Here is a 19,156-nt window from a genome sequence, read left to right as displayed (position 1 = left end):
CTTGTATGTCTTTTTCCTTCACCAGGTTAGGGAAGTTTTTGGTCATTATTTCTTCAAATAGGTTCTCAATCCCTTGCTCTCTTTCTCCTTGATGCAGATGTTGTTATGTTTCATGTAGTACCAAAGGTTACTTATCCTCATTTTTTAAATTATTTTTTTCTTTTTGCTGATCTTTTGCGGGTTCTTTTTTATGGTTTCTTTTTTATTTTTTAATATATTTTATTGATTATGCCATTACAGTTGTCCCATTACCCCCCTTCATTCCCCTCCACCCTGCACACCCTCTCCCACCCACATTCCCCCCCTTTAGTTCATGTCCATGTGTCATAAGTTCTTTAGTTTCTACATTCCCCATACTATTCTTGCCCTCCCTATTTTCTACCTACCATCTATGCTACTTATTCTCCATCCTTTTCCCCCTTTCTCCTTCTCCCACTCCCCTGTTGCTAACCCTCCATTGTTCTCCATCTCTGTGGATCTGTTCCTGTTCTAGTTGTTTGCTTAGTTTCTTTTGGTTTTGTTTTAGGTGTGGTTGTTACTAACTGTGAGTTTGCTGTCATTTTACTGTATATGTTTTTTATCTTCTTTTTTTTAGATAAGTCCCTTTAACATTTCATAAAATAAGGGCTTGGTGATGATGAACTCCTTTAACTTGAGCTTATCCGGGAAGCACTTTATCTGCCCTTCCATTCTAAATGAAAGCTTTGCTGGATAGAGCAATCTGGGATATAGGTCCTTGCCTTTTATGACTTGGAATACTTCTTTCCAGCCCCTTCTTGCCTGTAAGGTTTCTTTTGAGAAATCAGCTGACAGTCTGATGGGAACTCCTTTGTAGGTGACTGTCTCCTTATCTCTTGGTGCTTCTAGGATTCTCTCCTTCATTTTTACCTTGGCTAATATAATTATGGTGTGCCTTGGTGTGTTCCTGCTTGGGTCCAACTTCCTTGGGACTCTCTGAGCTTCCTGGACTTCCTGGAAGTCTATTTCCTTTGCCAGATTGGGGAAGTTCTCCTTTATTATTTGTTCAAATAAGTTTTCCACTTGTTGCTCTTCCTCTTCCCCTTCTGGTACCCCTATAATTCGGATGTTGGAACGTTTAAAGATGTTCTAGAGGTTCCTAAGCTTCTCATTTTTTTGAATTCTTATTTCTCCATTCTTTTCTGTTTGGTTATTTCTTTCTTCCTTCTGGCCCACTCTGTTGAGTCCCAGTTTCCTTCCCATCACTATTGGTTCTCCATGCATCTTCCTTCATCTCTTTTATGGTAACCTGCATTTTTTCATGTAATTTATGACCAAAATCAACCAATTCTATGAGCATCCTGATCATCAGTGCTTTGAACTGTGCATCTGATAGGTTGGCTCTCTCTTGGTCGCTTAAGAGTACTGATTCTGGGGCTTCCAATTCTGTTTGAGCCACCTGTTTTGTTTTTTTCTTTGGTCTAGTTGCACCTGTATGTATGAGGGGCAGAGCCTTAGGTGTTCACTAGGGCAGGGCACCCCAGTGGCTGGGTTGTGGTATATGTGGGGGGCGGGGCCTGAGAGGGAACAATGGCATTTGCTCCGTTCTCCGTCAGACCTCAGTCCCTTCAGCTGCTTCCTCTGAGCAAACTGGGCCCCTCTGGTGCCAGTCCTGTGTGGGTGGGCTTGTGCATCCCGTGGGACTTTCCAAGGACCTCTCCTGTGAGGCTGGGAGGCTCTCCCTGCGCCTCAACCACCACAGGTTTTTTCAACCAGGTCCTGAGGCTCTATTTCCCTACCCTGGGACCCTGGATTGCGTGCAGTGCCTTGCTTCACAATCGCCACCTTGCTGGGTCTGCCAGTTGCCACCCCTAGGCCGGGGTCTGCCAATCACCGCTTACTTGCCCAGGGTCTACCTGCTTCGGTCTTGCCCACCCAGGATGCTTTATACCAGTCCCAACGCTCTTTGTTCTGCGACCCCTCTCTGCCCGGCTGCCCAACTCCGCCCCTCCTACTGGTCTGGATAAATGGTCTATTTTAACTTCTTGGTTGTCCGACTTCCATACAGTTCAATTTTCTGTCAGTTCTGGTTGTTATTCTGTTTCTAAATTGTTGTTGTCCCTATCTTGGTTGTGCGAGGAGGCACAGTGTGTCTACCTATGCCTCCATCTTGGCCGGAAGTCCCTTTTTTATGGTTGCTCTGTCCTTTTTCATGCTGCTGTAGTTCTCTTTAAGTTCCTTGTAGTTCTCACTAAGTTCCTTGAGCAGCCTTATGACCTTTTTTTTAAATTATACAAGGTCTGTCTGGAAAAAGTCCAACCATTGTTAATATAATGAGAACAATTTGTGCAACATTGATGTAACCTGGCAGCCAAGGAGAGTGGACTGGAATGCACATACATGAACAATGATGACTTCACTGTACTAGTCAGTGGGGCTGGTAGACACCGTTGAGTGAGCATGTGTACTGTGTCGCTGTTGCGTTCAAAATGACTGAGCAAGTAGAACAATGAATCTGCGTCAGCTTTTGTGTTAAGCTTGAACATTTCTCTGTAGAAATGTTCTCTGCAGCTATAGGCAACTGGTGATTGGCAGCTTCATCACAATAATGCACCCACTTATGTATTACGTCTTATGCAGAGTTTTTTGGCGAAACATCAAGTCACCCAGGTAACCTAGCCCCCCTACAGCTCAGATGGGACACCCTGTGACTTCTGGCTTTTCCCCAAACTAAAATCACCTTTGAAAGGGAAGAGATTTTAGACCATTGATGAGATTCAGGAAAATACAACAGGGCAGCTGACAATGATTGGGAGAACTGTGTGAGGTCCCAAGGTGCCTACATTGAAGGGGACTGAGACATCATTGTCCTGCATACAATGTTTCCTGTATCATCTTCAATAAATGTCTCTCTTTCACATTGTGTGGCTGGATACTTTCTGGACAGACCTTGTGTCGCTGATAAATCGCTTGCCTCCATTTCATTTAGTGCTTTTTCTGCAGATTTCTCCTGTTATTTCATTTGGAGTATGTTTGTTTGTCTCCCTGTTTTGGCTGCTTCTTTGTGCTTGTTTCTGTGTATTAGGTAGATCTGCTATAACTCCCAGTCTGGGTAGGGTGGCCTTGTATAGTGGGTGTCCTGTGGGACCCAGTGGCATTGTCTCCTTGATCACCTGAGCTGGGTGCTCTATGAGTATCCCTTGTGTGGGCTTTGTGGGTCCTCCTGTTGTAATGGCATATTGATTGCTATTGGTCAGTTTGTGCATGGGGTCAGCTCTCAGGCTGGCTGACTGTGAGGATCAACCCCAACCACAGTGTATGAGCTGCTGTGCAGGTGCTGACCACACGAAGTGAAATTCACCTTATCAAGGTCTGGGGTCTGCTGAGATCTTCCTTTGTAATGTATGCCACTTGTGAAGCTAATTGGATCCTGCTCTGACGCTCTCTGAAGCTGGCTTCTGGGTATGTTGGTTCTGGGGCCTCGGGAGGGACTCTGGTAGATAGGGCAGTATCATTAACAAGGAGCACTTATGGAGGAGGTGTATATGATTTTGATGTTTTAATAGAGAAGGCTATAAGAGGAGGCTCTTTTGAAGGCTCTATTGCTAAGCAGTCAATATCAATGTCAGGTGTAATAAATCTTGGTTCCTTGTCTTATAAATATGATCAAGAACTTTGCAGTTAGATTTTCTTTTTAAATCAAATAATTAAAACCCTCATTACTGACCACCCCAGCTTTGCTGCAGTTGCCGCCACTGCCTGCCTTCTCTCTGATAGCAGACCTTTCCAAAAGCTTTTTCAAAATTGTCTTTCAGAAAGGTGGTACACTCCCACCAAGTAGGTGGATTGCCCATCTCTCTGCTGGCAGCCCCTGCCCCGATTCCTGAAAGCAGCGTGCTGTGTGCCTGGTGTCTTGCCCAAAGTGGGCACACACACCCCTATTAACTCACACTGTATAGTGTTCCCCTGCTACCTTTTGGGCTCCTTTTTCTTTCTCCTTGTGTGTTTTAGGGGAGGATAGAAACATTTCCCACAAACATCATTTGATTCCACAAACTTTTAAGTGACCTCTGTGTGCCCGTCCCAGAGCCTGGTGCTAGGGGTACTGACGTGAAGAGAGTGGCCCCTTTAGGGTCACTCCAGCTTGTGTGTTTCGGCTGCCCTGCCTCTTACTCCAGTGGCCCGTCATTTTGAAATGCAGAGGTTAAAGTTGATAATCCTAGAAGGTGATATTTTCTAATCAGATGATGATTTTCTGGGAAGGTCACTGGTGTAGAAAATAACAGTGTTTATAACTAGTCTTAACAAGTAAGGCCAAGAATTGTTTGTTGCTTGTTACATCAACTGTATGTTGAGAATGGATGGAAATCATAATACAGAGCACTAAGCAATGCTGGGAGTTGTAAATGTGCCTTTATTATAGCCACTGACAGTTAAGAAAGTGGACTTTGGCGTCAGATTGCCTGGATACTGGTCCCAAGACTTACCTAGTTTGTGACCTTGAACAAATAAAAAATTTTTTTCATAAAACAAGCAGGCTTTATTGCAGTATTTTAAACACTTTCCATTTTGGCAATATTTTACAACACACTTAGCTTCAAGGGCTGGGAAGGAAATATCAGAAACAAGAGGGAAATTCCAACAGACATTACTAAAAAAAAACTGTCCAAGCCCTCCACCTAGATAAAGCCGCACATGCCACTTAATGTCACTACCCTAGAAGGGGCCACAAGGAAAGCAACAGACAGCCTTGGATCGTGTCAGAAACGGGAGCATTCAGGCAGCTATCAGTGTGGTCAGTTGTCACCATTTCTTTCTGTCACCATATCTTTCTCCTGTTCGCCCCCATAGCTGCTACCACTCCTGTCTTCTCCGTAGCCACCCCCACTTGGGTCGCCATCACAGCCTCCTTGGCCCCCACCGTGGCCTCCTTGGTCTCATCCATAACCACCTCCATGATCCCCTCCACAGCCATCTCCTCTGGCCCCACCATAATTACTTCTCCCTCCACCACAGCTGCTTCAGTCTCCGCCTCTGCCCCCATGACCTCTGTAGCTCTTCTCTCCCTGGAAATCTCCTCCTGAGGGACAAGAGTCCTCTGGTCTGGGCTTATTGCACTGATTACAGGTATTCCTTTGAGCAAAGTTATATTTGCACACGATGGATTAAGGTATACCCAGTCCCCACTTTGGGGGTCTCCACATCTCCCCCAAAAGCCTCCATGGCCTCTGTTTCCTCCACAGCCTTGCTGCTCACCTCCACTTCCACCTTCTTTCATAAATTCAGGTCTTCTGGTAGCAAAGGACACTTTAATGATGTTGCCACGGAACTCTTCCTTAACAAACCTGCCACTAACCGCCTTAGCTGAAGGAGGGCTATCAAACATACTGGTGCCTCCGCTTTCGGCTTCCCTGTGTCCTTGTCTGTGTACAGATTTATCACCAGTTTCTAGTCAACTTGTTTGTGTTGATAATTCCTGTCTGTTTAAAGAATGCCCCGACTTGATCTGTGGACACACCCTCCCCAAGTCCTTGCACAAAGATTGTGTTGTTATCTGAATTATCAGATTCTGAATCAGCATCGGGTCTGCGTTCATAATTGCTGTGACCACCAAAATTTTTGAAGCCACTACAATAACCTGAAGCCACTTTTCGAAGCCACTACAATACCACTTGATCCTGTCGTAGGATCTCTTTCACCTTTGTCATATCTCCCATGCCCTCTCCCTGCTCGCTGTGACCCACCATGAACTCTGTTACCTTCTCCATACCTGTTCACATCAGACAGTCATCTCGTGTGTGGTAGCTGCAGTTTTTCCTTTGTGAATGGTACGACTGCTGGTTTTCTTTCCTTTTCTTTTTTAAACTGTTTATTCTTTTTTAAAAAACTTATTTATTTACTTTGAGGCGGCGGGAGGGAGAGAGATAGGGAGAGAAATAGCAATGTGCCAGGGATACATCAATCGGTTACCCCCGACATGCCCCCAGCCAGAGGCATGTGCCCTGACTGGGAATCAAAACAGCGACTTTCCGCTTTGTAGGCAGGTGCCACACCAGCCAGGGCTGCCATTTTTTTTCTTTTTAAGATTTTATTTCCTTTTGGGGGGGGGTGGAGAGAGAAAGAGAGGGAGGGAAAAGAGAGGGAGAGAAACATCAATTGGTTGCCTCCCATATATGCCCTGACCAGGGACCAAACCCACCACCTGGGCATACGCCCTGACTGAGAATTGAACTGTTGACCTTTCACTTTGCAGGATGATGCCCAACTTTTTTTTTAATTGTTTATTGATTTAGAGAATCCACTTATTTATGCATTCATTGGTTGGTTCCCGTATGTGCCCTGACCAAGGATCAAACCCGCAACCTTAGTGTATCTGAAAGACGCTCTAACCAACTGAGCTACCCGGCCATGGCAACACTGCTGGTTTTGGTTATATGAATCATGCTGCTGATCATAATTTGACAGTTGAGCAAACATTTAACCTCTGTGTACCTTGGCTTCCCTATCTGCAAAATGGGAGTGCTGGCAGTTCCTCCTTGTTGATGTTGTGAAGCTCTATCTGGGTAAAGCACTTAGCACAGGGCCTGATGCAGAGCGAGGGTGTGCTACAAGTTAGCTTCTGATGTCAGCGCTGTTGTTCGCCTGCCTCACCCAGTGAGTGCGAAAGTCACACACATGCAGTGGGAGCCTCTCCCAAAGCCTCGTACCTCTAGACCAGGTGGCGCATCCTTGAGGTTGGGCACCCAGCCTGGTTTCACTTGATGGTCATTTGTTCACCAAAGGCCTGACCGGCACTGGGCAGGACCGGGAGCCAGGCCTCCAAGCCTTCCGAGTATCTCTTTGATGGTTAACTCACTCCTGGGTTTTGTTGTCTGGCTGAAGCTCTGGATTTCTGAAGTTACTTGGCCACCTGTTAAGTCAAAAGGAGTGATTCATTTGTGTTTGTAAGCTATTCATTAGCATTGAAGATAATACCTCAGCCTTGGCTGGCGTGGCTTGGGTGTCATCCTGCAAACTGGAAGACCACTGGTTTGATTCCCGATTGGGACACAGGCCTGGGTTGTGGGCCAGGACCCTGGCTGGGGGCGTGTGAGAGGCAGCTGATCAGTTTCTCTCCCTCTCTCTCTCCCTCCCTTCCCCACTCTCTGGGAGAAAAAAAAAAAAAGATAACACCTTACATTTATATGACACCAAATTGCTTTCACATAAATTACCTCAGTTGATGTGATCTTCAAAACAAGCCTGTGAGGTAGGCAAGGACCATTAGCTCCAATATAGATGAGAAGATGAAGAGTTTAATTGATCTCCCCAGCATAAGGCAGCTAGTAAATGCAGAGCACTTGCCCAAACTGAACGTTCTGCTTTTCTCTTGGAGCTTTTTCCATGGCCCGTACTCAGGAGCAGCAAGGGCAATACGATACTGGTCTCTGGGCCACACGGAGCCTTTGGCCTCCAGTTATGACACAGAGATTTGACTGAGTAAAGCTGCTTGACTTGGTGAACCCGACAGGTATTAAGCTGACCTGGAAGGTTTGAGGAAGTGTGTCAAAGTTTGAGTTAAAGCTACTGCAGCAGAATTTCCATGTCAACTGAGGTCGTATTCAAAATATCCTCCATTTGCACAGCTGCTTCCTTATTTTTGTTGTTCCTGAGTACTGTTATTTAGTTGATATTTTTCTTTATATTGGCTCACTTCTTTTTACTAATATAAATCTGTTTATAAAAGAAATCAGTACATTAAGGAAAAAAGAAATGAGATGCAGGAAGTACCAGGGCCCAGAGGGAAGGAGTTCCACGCCCTGGGAGAGGGTGGCTTTGGGGCTGGGGACTCGGGTCTCTGGGAGTTGAGGGTGACAGCAGGCAGTGGGGCGTGGGGAGGGGCAGCCAGATCTGGGGTACCTGACAGGCCTGGGGGGTGGGAGTCTCTAGCCTGAGATGAGAAGGCGGGCAAGGATCTCGGAATCTGAGCCTGATACTGAGCCTGATAGGGATACTCAGGGTTGGCATGGGAGGGTAGAGGCAGGGCCTGAGGAGGAAGAGGAGGGAAGGGGGAAGAGGAGGATGTAGACTGGGCTCCAGGTGAGTTGCTGATTTGGGAAATGGACTGAGAAGGAGGGCAGGGCAGAGGCTGGGTCCCAGGAGAGAATGCCGGAAGGGCTAAAGAGAGGAGGGAACCCAGAGGGGAGAGCCCGAGGTAGGAGGTACGAGGTATGAGGTATGGGAGGAAGTGAAGAGTGACCTCAGAGATGGGCTGAGGACCCAGATCCTAAAGGGTGCAGAGGGGCCACATTTGGGGCAAAGCAGGCCAGGCCCTGTACATGGTCCTGGTCGGTTCAGGCTACATAGCTCACTACCCTGAGTTTGACCCATGCTCATGGTTAGCAGCCTGAGAGAAATGTTAGGTCTGGGGCCCCCAAATCATCTTGGTACCACCAACAGGCCCATATTTTGGGGGTTTGAGCTGAGGCTGCTGGTCTGGGGGTGGGCTGGCACCCTGCTCGCGCTGAGCCGTCCCTAGTTTCTGTAGTGACTAGGCATTCAGGGGCTTCTCTGTAGTGCTGTCACTGTGTGGGCCACAGGCTGTAAGGAAGGAGAGTGACCAGTCTTTTAGTCCACAGAGCGGGCTGCTAGGTAAGTGCCCAGAGCTCTGTGTTTTACTTCCTGCCTGTGACATCAGGCAGTCACTCACCTCTGGTGTTCTCGGGGAAATGTCTGCCTCCCACGGGCTTGCAGAGAAATCGCTGCCAGGCGGTGATTACGGACTATTCCCTTTCCTGGAACCCAGCCTTTCTAGCTGATTCACTGGGGTGGTTTGTTCATTCGGTGCCTGTTGTCACATAGAGTGGCCTCCCACTGTGTCCTCCACCTCTGAGTCCTACCAGTGAGTCTTCACGTCTGAGTCCCATTTAGCAGCCTGGCTTTTGAGAACAGGGCCTAATTACTTTATATCACTTACTTACTTGGCTCCAAGTTTTAGTACGATAAAGGCCTTTTAAAAATTATGTTCTCTTCTTTGTAGGGTGCCTTTGGTTTAAGTTAATTATGGCTATTATGTTTACTGAACCCCTTAGTGCCCTGCTTTTTGGGGTAAGTCAGGAGTTCATTCCCCTCAAGAGGTGAAGCTGGATGCAGGTGGGTTGGGAGGGCCCTGCTTTGTGCCTGGTGCAAAGCTCCTTGGAGATGGCAGGCGACCTGCTGGGGCGCAGGTTGCTGCAAGTGGTGGAACCAGTTATGAGAACTCCAGGAAGGGCTGGGTGGCTGTTAATTCATGACTCACTCTTCTCTGTGATGTAGGCTGTGGGGGGATGGCATTTAGTTCCCACCGTGGTTCTCCTGGCAGTCTGCTATAGAGATTTCTTCCCTTTTCCAGACTTGATTTCTCAAGAGGAGGTGTTAGGTAGGGGTGAAATTGTGCAACAGTGGTGAGGGCTCCTAGCATCAGGACAGCACCCACTTCCTTCCACTCCTCAGTGGGCCTGGACTAACTGACGTAGTTGAGGTTTTCCAATTGTTTTGGTAGAGAAGTAATGCGTGTTTGCCCCTTTCATTCAGTAGGGCAGGAAGGCAGTGGGTGGGAAGTCTCTCAGCTGTCACCTAGCTCCTCTCTGAAGTCTCAGGAAATGCAAATGAATGTTTTTAAGTGTTAAGGAGACCAGAGGACTTAGGGGAAACCTGTAGGTGGAGAAGGGAACTGCAAGTGTTAAGACGATGTGGTTTTTGGCAACTTCTGTGGCTACTTCCACTCTGCCTAAGTGACCCCACCACCTGCAGACTCAGTTTCTTTCATAGAGGAGCTGCCAAACTCGATGCCTGGAATAAGCAGTCCTGTCTTTCTCTCATCATTCCATATCGGGCCCCTCTATTTGTTCTTCTAATAGTTCCTCTTCTTTCCCAACTTTATCACAGTTAAGAAAAATATTGTTGCCCTGGCTGGTGTGGCTCAGTGGATTGAGTGCCAGGCTGTGAACCGAAGGGCCGCTGTTTGGATTCCCAGTCAGGGCACACGCCTGGTTTGTGGGCCAGGTCCCCGGCTGGGGACGTATGAGAGCTAACCACACATCAGTGTTTCTTTCCCTTTCTCCCTCCCTTTCTCTAAAAATAAATGAATAAAATCTTGATAAGTAAGTAAGTACGTAAATAAAATCTTTTAAAAAAGAAAAATATTTTTGCATCTTTCCCTCCAATCTAGCCTCTGAGTTGCTCATGAGGTAAGATTATTTCATAATAAACAATATTGACACTGGGAGCTTTTCAAGACCTGCTTTAGGAGAGTTGTGTTTACTTGGTGAGAAATTCTTCAGGCAGCAGTCACCCCAGGAGGGCTGGGCAAAGCTGGGAGTCCAGTTTGTAACACAAAACACCAAACTCCAGGCCAACTGGTTCGAAGACAAAACTGGCCTTCCAGGCTAAAACCCAGGAAAGGCCCTGCCCAGAGCAGGCTTAACAGCTAAAGATAGTAACAACTAGTTAATCAGGACAGACACACTGACCAGCATTCTTAGGCCAGCTGGGTTTTGGTTCACGACCTCTTTGGAAGATCTCAGGCCACCTGCCCATGCCCTCTACCCTTTGAATGACAGTATTTCAGAGCCCCTGGGGGCTAACCAAGGGAGAGCTTCCTGCTGCCTCCTGCTCCGCCGGGAGAGGCGTGTGGGCCCGGTGGCTTTGGCAGGTGAAGGGGTGATGCTGGCGGTGGCCCAGCAGGTGGCAGCACATCCCTGAGTTCTAAGCAGCTGCCTGCCTTTCTTGGAGGTAGATGTGGGAGTGGAATGAGGCGCCTGCCTACAGGCTGTCCCCACCGGGGCTGCTGGGAGCTTGCCTGTAAATGTCCTTATTTAGCACACATTGGATAGAAGTCTCTATCAGTTCCCTCTGAGAAGTGGAAGTTCTGGTCCAGAGGCTCCTCCCTGGGGGTTGAGCAGCAGGTAAGGTTTGCAGGCAGAAGTGAGCGCCAGGCCCTCAGGAAACAGAGCGCAGATTCTGGGATTTTGTGTTCTGCCTTCTCCTAAACCAGCGAGTGGATAATCTGCGAAAGGGAATCTTGGTAGCTGTTTATCTTTACTAATAAGAAACGTTGCTTTTCAAATCAGATACACAAAGTTAAAAACTAAAAATGGACCATAACCTCCCACCAAAATAACCTTTGTTGACAACAAAAAAGGATAGTAAAGTAAGGCTTGTTCAAGGTTTGAAAATTTGAAGTGCAGAATGACCTCAAATGAGATGTAAATGTTTCCCTCCCTCCATGCGTAGCTTTTCTCCAGAGGAAGCCACCTTTACATTTCTTATGATTGCTTTGAGGAAAACAAAAAACAAGCTGTGCACATGCCAGAGTATCGGAACTATTTTGATTTCACTAATTTGTTTGTTTATATAGTTTTAAAGAATGGGGCTTTTTAAATTGAGTTTTCAGAGAGAAAGGGGAAGGGGGGAGAGAGAAGCCAGCACTGACCTGCTGTCCCACCCACTGACGCATCACTGATCGGCTCCTGTGCGTGCCCATCCGTCTGGGGCCCAGCCCGTGACCTGGGCCTGTCTGGATGATGCTCCGGAGCCACCTGGCCAGGGCCTCACTTATTTGTTTATTTTAAATCCCAAACTGATCATATTATGTATCTGTTCTAAGCCTTCCCACACACACACACACACACACACACACACACAGTATACCTTGAAGATCCTTCTTTTTTCTTTTCTTTTTTAAATTGAGATATAATTGATATATCACATTGCCTTAGTTTTAGGGATATAACACAATGATTTGATATTTGTGTATAACATGAAATGATCAGCACAGTCCGTCTAGTCAACATTTGTCACCGCACATAATTATAGAATGTTCTTTTGCCTTGTGATGACTTGAAGACCTTTCTAGTCAGCACATACGGGTTCCATCTATCACAATATTTTAATGGAGCTCCCTGTCGATGGAGGTTCCGGCTGGTTCCAGTGGGGACTAATAACGTGAGCAGCGGTGCAGGGGGCGTGCTTGTGTGTCTATGTCAGCATGCTTCTGTAAGTCTGAATTCGTAGGAGTGGGTTAAAGGGAAAGTACCTTTTAAATTTCGATGGCAAAATTTTCCTCCACTGTTGCCCCAGCTCACATGCCTACCGAGAGCGAGCGCGGGTTCCCAGGTGGCTGTGGAGGGCTTGCCCCTGCCAGGAGCCTGTTGACACCCTGGCGTGAGATCGTGAGATCAGATGGGCCAGGGAGTGAGCCCAGCCCCTCCGCTGCCTTTGCCTCCTCCACTGCCAATCTCCTTGGTGGTTGGGAGGTGACTTCCTCCGTGCAGGAGCCAACAGCCTCTCTTTTAAGGATGGGGGACACTTTCTGATTTCCCTTGTCACTTTAGCAAGGTTTTCCTCTTCATCCTGGGGGAGAGAAAGTGAGTGACTTTGTCTTCTGATTCTTCCAGGTGAAAAAGGCATATAGACAGAAGGCCCTCTCCTGCCACCCCGACAAAAATCCAGATAATCCCAGAGCAGGTGAGACTCTCCGAGGTGTGGGGGGAAGGAGGCCAGCCGCCTGGGCATGGCAGGTTCGCCGCCCGCCTGCGCTCCTGTGGGAGTGCTTAGGAATGCTGGAGCCCCGGCTGGGCTCTGGCTTCAGCTCGGGCTCCTGGGTCAGGGGTGTCGGTCGGTTGCGGATGCACTCACCCTTCATTGCTGGTCTGTCACCTGCTGATGTCAGCTGTTTGCTGGCCTGCGGCTTCTTGGAAGGTGCTTTTTCTGAGAGAGTACACCGTCACCGAATCTAACTTAATTTTTCTCCTCTCTTTTTTTTTTATCCTTTTGTTTAGCTGAACTCTTCCACCAGCTTTCTCAGGCCTTGGAGGTACTGACCGATGCTGCAGCCAGGGTGAGCATGTCCTCCTCTACCTGAATTGTCCCCGTGGTTAGAGATCACCATGGTATGCCAGCCTCGGTCCTCTGCCCTCTGCCATGAAGCACAGTCCTTGCCGTCCCAGCCTAGAGACACTCCTGGTGTCTCTGTGGCTCGGTGGTGGGGCCGGGAAGGTGGCTGGGCCGTATGCTTGTTCCCTGGCTGACTGCTCCTGTGTTCCTTCCTCCTGCCAGGCCGCGTATGACAAGGTCAGGAAAGCCAAGAAGCAGGCAGCAGAGAGGACCCAGAAACTAGATGAGCGAAGGAAGAAAGTAAAGCTTGGTAGGTGATATCACCGTGCTGGTGGCCTGTGGTTTCGCTGGGCCATTTTCTTAAAAGATTTTATTTATTTATTTTTAGATAGAGGAGAAGGGAGGGAGAAAGAGGAGAGAAACATGAATGCGTGATTGCCTGTTGCAGGCTCCCACTGGGGACCTGGCCCACAACCCAGGCATGTGCCCTGACTGGGAATCGAACCAGCAACCCTTTGGTTTGCAGGCCGGCACTCAATCTACTGAGCCACACCAGTCAGGGCTCCCCGGGCTGTTTTTATGCAGCTCCCTCACCTTTCTTCTTAGAGCTTCATTCCGTTGCAGCAACTTGAAGCGTTCTGGCCCCAGCTCTGAGAAGAACCTTGTTCTCAGGGGTGGATCCTAAAGGACACTCTCAGGGATAATAACAACGGCTAGATTTACTATTAGCTACTCGCTGTGACAAATGTTTTATTATCTCTTTTAATTGTCACAGTGCTCCAAGGGTGGTATTACTAAACCCATTTTTTGTGGACACAGAAGCTACAGCACCAAGGGTGGGGACTTGCTGGAGCTGAGCATTAACCCACACAGTCTGAGCGGGTCCGTGTTCTCACTCACAATGCCATCCTGGGTCTGTGTATTCGTCCCGGCCTCGTTGCCTTTTTTATCCTCGCCTGAGGACAGAGGTGAGGGGGGGAACATCGATGTGAAAGAGAAACCTTGACTTGGTTGCCTTCTCAAACACGCCCCAAAAGAAGATTGAACCAGCAACCTGGGTATCTGCCCTGACTGGCAATCAAACCTGAGACCTTCTGGTCTACAGGAGAGCGCTCCAACCCATGGAGCCCCACCAGCCACATTTCAGCACAGCACTTTCATTTTGAGAAGTCCCCTCAGAAGGATCCAACGAGGTCCAGGCATTCTTTTGCTTCTTAAACAGTTTTATTGAATTATATATTTTTTATATTAAAATATCCACTCATTTCAAGTGTACACTTCAGTGATTTCTAGTAATTTACCACATGCTGTAACTATGGCTGTAAATCAGTTTCGTCACCCCAGTAAGATTGGTTCAGGCATTCTTCACTCGATTTTCTCCCCATCTTCTTGCCTATTTGATATCCACGTATTTAATATGTACATATACCATTCCAGGCATCCACCTCTGTACCAAAAACAAACCAAAAAATCCCGGAGATTGTAGGAAAGTAAAGTGCACAGAAAAGAGAGCAGTGGGTCCCAGGCCTGAGAGAAGGGTTTGTCACAGCAGCTGTCCTGGAGCAGGGCCACCAGCAGGTTGCCCCTGGAAGGCAGGAAGGGCTTCGTGACCAGGGGTGTTGTCCTCACAGAGAATCTGCCATCCCTTGGGAGCCGCTGCCGGCCGGGTTCGCAGGGAGGCTTGGTAAATGTGAGCTGAGGGGCAGGTGAAGGAGGCAGTGACAGCGTGGCTCAGTGGTGGAAAACGCATCAAAGCCACACCATGTCGCAGGTCAGGCTGTGGCCAGACCAAGGAGCAGAGGCCCGCAGGGCCACTCCTGCCGTCCTGACGCACGGCCCCGGGTTGCTGACATGAGCCCCACCCACACCCTGTTCCCTGAGCAGAGAACCTGCTTGGTCAGTGTGAGCTGATTTAACTCTTCCAGACCCCGGCCACTTAACTGGAACCTGCACTTCTCTTGTGCTCTGACTTTTTCGTAATGGACATTAGTGTGAAGGCACATGGGCATGGAGGGAGGGGCAGAGTTACTTCATGGTTCCATCCCGTGTGAGACTGGGGAAGCAGCCAGGGCTGGGGGCATGAGGCCACGTGGAAACTGCTTAGACCAGCCACTGGGACATTCAACCCTTGTGCCTAGACCTGGAGGCCCGGGAGCGGCAGGCTCAGGCCCAGGGCAGTGAGGAGGAGGAGGAGAGCCGGAGCACCAGGACACTAGAGCAGGAGGTGAGTTTCTGGGCATGTGGGCCTGGGGCCATCTGCAGGAGGTGGAGGAGGGTGGACTTAGGTGGCTGTGGTGGCTGGGGTGGCCATACCCTTCCTACCTTCTTCTGTGGGATCTGGGTACTCTGTCCCACCTGCAGGTTGCTGAGCCCTAGTTTACAGGTGGAACCTCCCAGGGACCTTTACAAGGGGAGCCAACCTGGAATTGGATCTGCACAGAATTGTCACCCCTCAACCCCCCGCTCTGCAGATCGAACGCCTGCGAGAGGAGGGTTCCCGGCAGCTGGAGGAACAGCAGAGGCTGATCCAGGAACAGATACGCCAGGAACGGGAGCAGAGGTTGAGAGGTGAGAGTCCCTCACCTCCACCTGCCGCCCACTCTGAGGTAGCTCTCTGTTGAGTGGCTGTAGAGACTTCTGCCTGCTGGAACCCTGGTGCCACTCCACTCGGATGCATGCCACCTGTCCCTCCCTCCTACCGACTCTCTGGGGCCTGTTTGCTTTTCATTGTGCCCTAGATCTCCTGGGCTGGTATGTCTTAGTCACAAGCAAGGCTGGCTGTATTTGGAGCAGGTCACCAGGAGAAAGACTCTGGGATACTTTGTCTTAGTAGAGTGGCATGGCCTGTGCCTCTGTGTCCTGCCCCCAGAGGCGCTCACAGCCCCGCGCTGACGGAGTGCTAACTGTGCCCTTCAGCAGGCAGCTGGGCAGCCTGCCCCGGGGCGGCAGCTCCTGGGGATGGCAGTGGAATTGCCCCTACCTTCACCACCAGGCTCCTCATCAGCGGGCAAATACTACCCTTGGTCAGGAGTGACCTTTTCTAGGTCCTTCTGGCCCTGGGCTGTGTCTCCTTTTAGCTCTCTTCACATTTGACCTTACTGACTTCCTCAAATTTCCTAGGAAAGGCAGACCCTGAAAGCAAAGAAACTCCTAAGCTAAAGGTGAGCCCCGTGGGGACCCGTGACTCAGCAAGAACACATACTTCCTGTGGCTCAAGGGGTTCTGGTGGGACTTGGTGGGGCCATTGGATCTCTGGGAGCCTGCACCACCTCCCACACCCTTCCATCTCCTGCACCTGGGGATCAGGAGGGCTCCTCAGAGCTCGCCACGGGGGCCGCCCTTAGCCCTGACTCGCAGGCGGCACCCCCCAGGAGCCCTCCAGGAAAGTACCTGACAGGGCTGGAGATGTGGCTGCAGGTGAGCAGGCCGCCCTGCTTGTCCACTTTCAAGGGGAACACATCTTTGAGGGGTGCTCCCTGGGTTACTAGTGGACGGAGTCTGTTCAGACTGTAAAGCCCGGTGTGGGGTCTGGTGCTGTTCAGGCAGAGGTTGGAAGCTTGTGGTGATGCCCTCTGCTGTCTTTCCAGCTCAAGTGGAAGTGCAAGGAGGATGGGTCAGACGGTGGCTACCCCAGAGATGTCCTCCTGCGGCTTTTTCAGAAGGTCTGCCCTGCCAGCTCCCCTCCTTCCCATCACCTTGGTGTGGACCCAGGGTCTCCGTGCCTCACCTGCCGCAACACCTCTACCTGCCCTTGTGTCTGTTCATAGACTACAGGACGGTCTAGCTTCCCCCAAGGCCCCGGCCCTCCTCTTGCTTGCGTTGCTGGGCCTGCCCCCTCAGCCTGTCTCACCTGTGCTGCCCACTTCTGCCCCTGCCGTCCTTAGAAGCAGAGGCCTTTGCTGAGTGTGTGGGGCGAGAGGAGGTGGGCATCTGGTGCAAAAGCCCTGTCCTCTTCACCGTCTTTGGTCACTGAGGCAGCCTTGCAACTCTGCCAGTCCAAGTCCCAGTCCTTTGCCCAACTCTCCTTTGCTTTTCTTCTGCATTCCTGGAAAAAATCTGCTTCCCTTTCCTTCTGTGGTCTCCCCTCTGGAAACCTGGCCACAAGAAGTAGTCCCCCAGCTAAACACACCCCGATGGGCCTCGGGACCGTGGTGGCTTGTCTCTGGTGTGAGCTGGGCCTCCCTTGTCCCCACAGTACGGAGAGGTGCTCAACCTCGTGCTTTCCAGAAAGAAGGCAGGCACCGCCGTGGTGGAGTTTGCAACCGTGAAGGCTGCGGTGAGTGCTGCGTGAGGCTCTGGGGGAGCCACAGCCAGCCCTGCCGTTCCAGGGCAGGGACTCAGGTCTGTGGGTTCCCTGAGCATAGGTACCCACACTCTCAGGGAACCTCTGGGCCAGCTCAGAGCCCAGGAATGGCTTGGAAAGTGCTCCAGGATAATGGAGAGCACAGACTGACTCCATTTCCTGCTGCCTGGCTCCACACCCTCCACTCTGCCCTTGGAGACCTTCAGGCTGTGGCCCCACCTGCCTTTCCCCCTCACCCACCTACCCAGTCAGAAGGCTTACACCTCCTCTCGCCCACGAGGAGGGTCAGAGCTTCAGTACATCAAAGGAAAGGTTGTTCAGCTTTGTTTGGAGGATGAGATTGCTGGTTCTGGTACTTTCTGTGGGATTAGAGAGAGCCACTCCCTAGCTGATCGGAGTGGTGAGACTAACTGGATGCTGTGTTTGGCAGGAGCTGGCTGTGCAGAATGAAGTGGGTCTGGTCGATAACCCCCTGAAGATTTCCTGGTTGGAGGGACGGCCCCAGGGCAGGGACGGCCCCCGCCACCCAGGACTGGCACAGGTAAGGAACCAGGCCTCACACAGGTGGGCCTGCTCAGGATTCAGGGGGCCATTTCCTGTTTGGGCTCCTTCCTCACAAATCCAGGTCATCCCGATGGAGTCAGGGTGGCAGATCTGCCAACCAGAGCAGGAGGACCATGATTCCGTGCTGACCCTTTCCTCTGCGAAGGCCAGTGGGCCCCACCACACACAGAGTTCTCAGACCTCCTCCCACATCCCGGTAGCCTGCTGGGGACCTTCGTCAGCAACCACAGGGGTTCTAGCCCTCAGGCTGCTTGGTTTTAGTGTGAAGCATTTGGCACCGAGACAACCCAGTGCAGTGCCGTGGGGAAGGGGCAGGGGACGAGAACAGCTGCTTTTGTCCCCGACTCATTTTCCAGGTGTGTCTGTGGCTGCCCGGACAGGACCTACTGAGCAGAGGCGCTGCTCCCTCCTTAGGAGTAACACTAGCCTCCCTGCTGACAGCAGAGCGCTTGTGGCCTGGGCGCCTGACTCACGGTGAAGCAGAGGCTTCTGCTGCTGCGCCTCAGCACTAGCTGTCTGTCCCCACAGCTCCGTGAGGGCTGTTGTTCAGCAGCCCGCCCTCCCCCCGCGCGCGCGCGCACACACACACACACACACACACACACACACGCTGGCCCTAGTCACACCTGCCCCACTCTGGTGGGACAGAGAGCTTCTAGGCCAAGAGCTCTCCCTTCTGCGAAATGGCCCGCGGGTCTGTGTGGGAGCCTCAGACGGATGCATTCATGACCTGCTCTGGGGGAGAGTGCCCCTTGGTGGGTCGGCAAGGCCTTTGCTCTCAGTCACTGCACCCCTGCCTTCCCACTTGCCCCTCCCCTGGCTGTGAGAGTGGGAAGCTCTCTGGGGGGTCTGTCCCAGACGCTGGACAGAGGAAAAAAAGGACCTGGCCTGAGCCCAGCTCGAGATCCTTCCCTAGAGAGTTCATCCCCTCACCACGAAGTCCCTGCATTTTACGGCCCCAGACGACATTCCATAGGCAGTCACAGAGAACTTTCTTTATTAGCTCCTGCATCCAGAGCGGAGCCTTTCCTCTGGGCACACCCACATAGGAGACGGGGAGGTGGAGGCCACAGGCGGGGGTTGTGGAGGCAGCCTGCATCAAGGGATCCTGCTCCCCGCTGGTGCGCCTGGAATCTCAGAACTGCCTGGTCCCGCCAACCTGAGCTCTGGTTTCAAGTCTTCTGGCCAAGCCACTGTGTGGGGCAGTAGCACAGCATGTGGCCTTGACCCAGGGGGTCAGCCCTGGGTGGCATGCCCCCATCTGCAGAGGGTTTAGGCGGGGCAGAGCTCTCCAGTCCTGGTGGAGGGTTCTGGAGACCAGCTCTGCCTCTTCATGGTAACAGCCATGAGTTTTGTGTCCGGTCCTCCTGCATTCTTGTCAGGGAGCAGGACGGAGGGAAAGCTGTCACTGTTCTTGCTGCATTTCCCAAGGGCTCCCCTCAGCAATAATTCTGGGAACTCCCCAAAGCAGCCCAT

General features: G+C 50.7%; 1 protein-coding gene across 3 annotated transcripts in view; it reads left to right on the top strand.

Moving 5' to 3' along the window:
- Positions 1-19,156, top strand: part of DNAJC17 (DnaJ heat shock protein family (Hsp40) member C17) — a 29,006-nt gene that overhangs the window by 5,861 nt on the left and 3,989 nt on the right. For 2 of the 3 annotated variants that reach the window (XM_028506897.2, XM_036031820.1), the window contains exons 2-10: positions 12,375-12,444; positions 12,759-12,817; positions 13,036-13,123; positions 14,952-15,037; positions 15,285-15,381; positions 15,934-15,974; positions 16,401-16,475; positions 17,009-17,089; positions 17,547-17,657. In XM_028506897.2, the coding sequence (XP_028362698.1) occupies positions 12,375-12,444; positions 12,759-12,817; positions 13,036-13,123; positions 14,952-15,037; positions 15,285-15,381; positions 15,934-15,974; positions 16,401-16,475; positions 17,009-17,089; positions 17,547-17,657 (708 nt within the window). Of the gene's footprint in view, positions 1-12,374; positions 12,445-12,758; positions 12,818-13,035; positions 13,124-14,951; positions 15,038-15,284; positions 15,382-15,933; positions 15,975-16,400; positions 16,476-17,008; positions 17,090-17,546; positions 17,658-18,036; positions 18,229-19,156 lie in introns of those variants that run through there. The other variant, XM_036031825.1, reaches the window with a different exon arrangement.

This window comes from Phyllostomus discolor, chromosome 1, assembly GCF_004126475.2.
Source record: "Phyllostomus discolor isolate MPI-MPIP mPhyDis1 chromosome 1, mPhyDis1.pri.v3, whole genome shotgun sequence".
NCBI classification, from domain to species: Eukaryota; Metazoa; Chordata; class Mammalia; order Chiroptera; family Phyllostomidae; genus Phyllostomus; species Phyllostomus discolor.
Note: the sequence above shows the minus strand (reverse complement) of the source record. Positions and strands in the feature narration are given on the sequence as shown.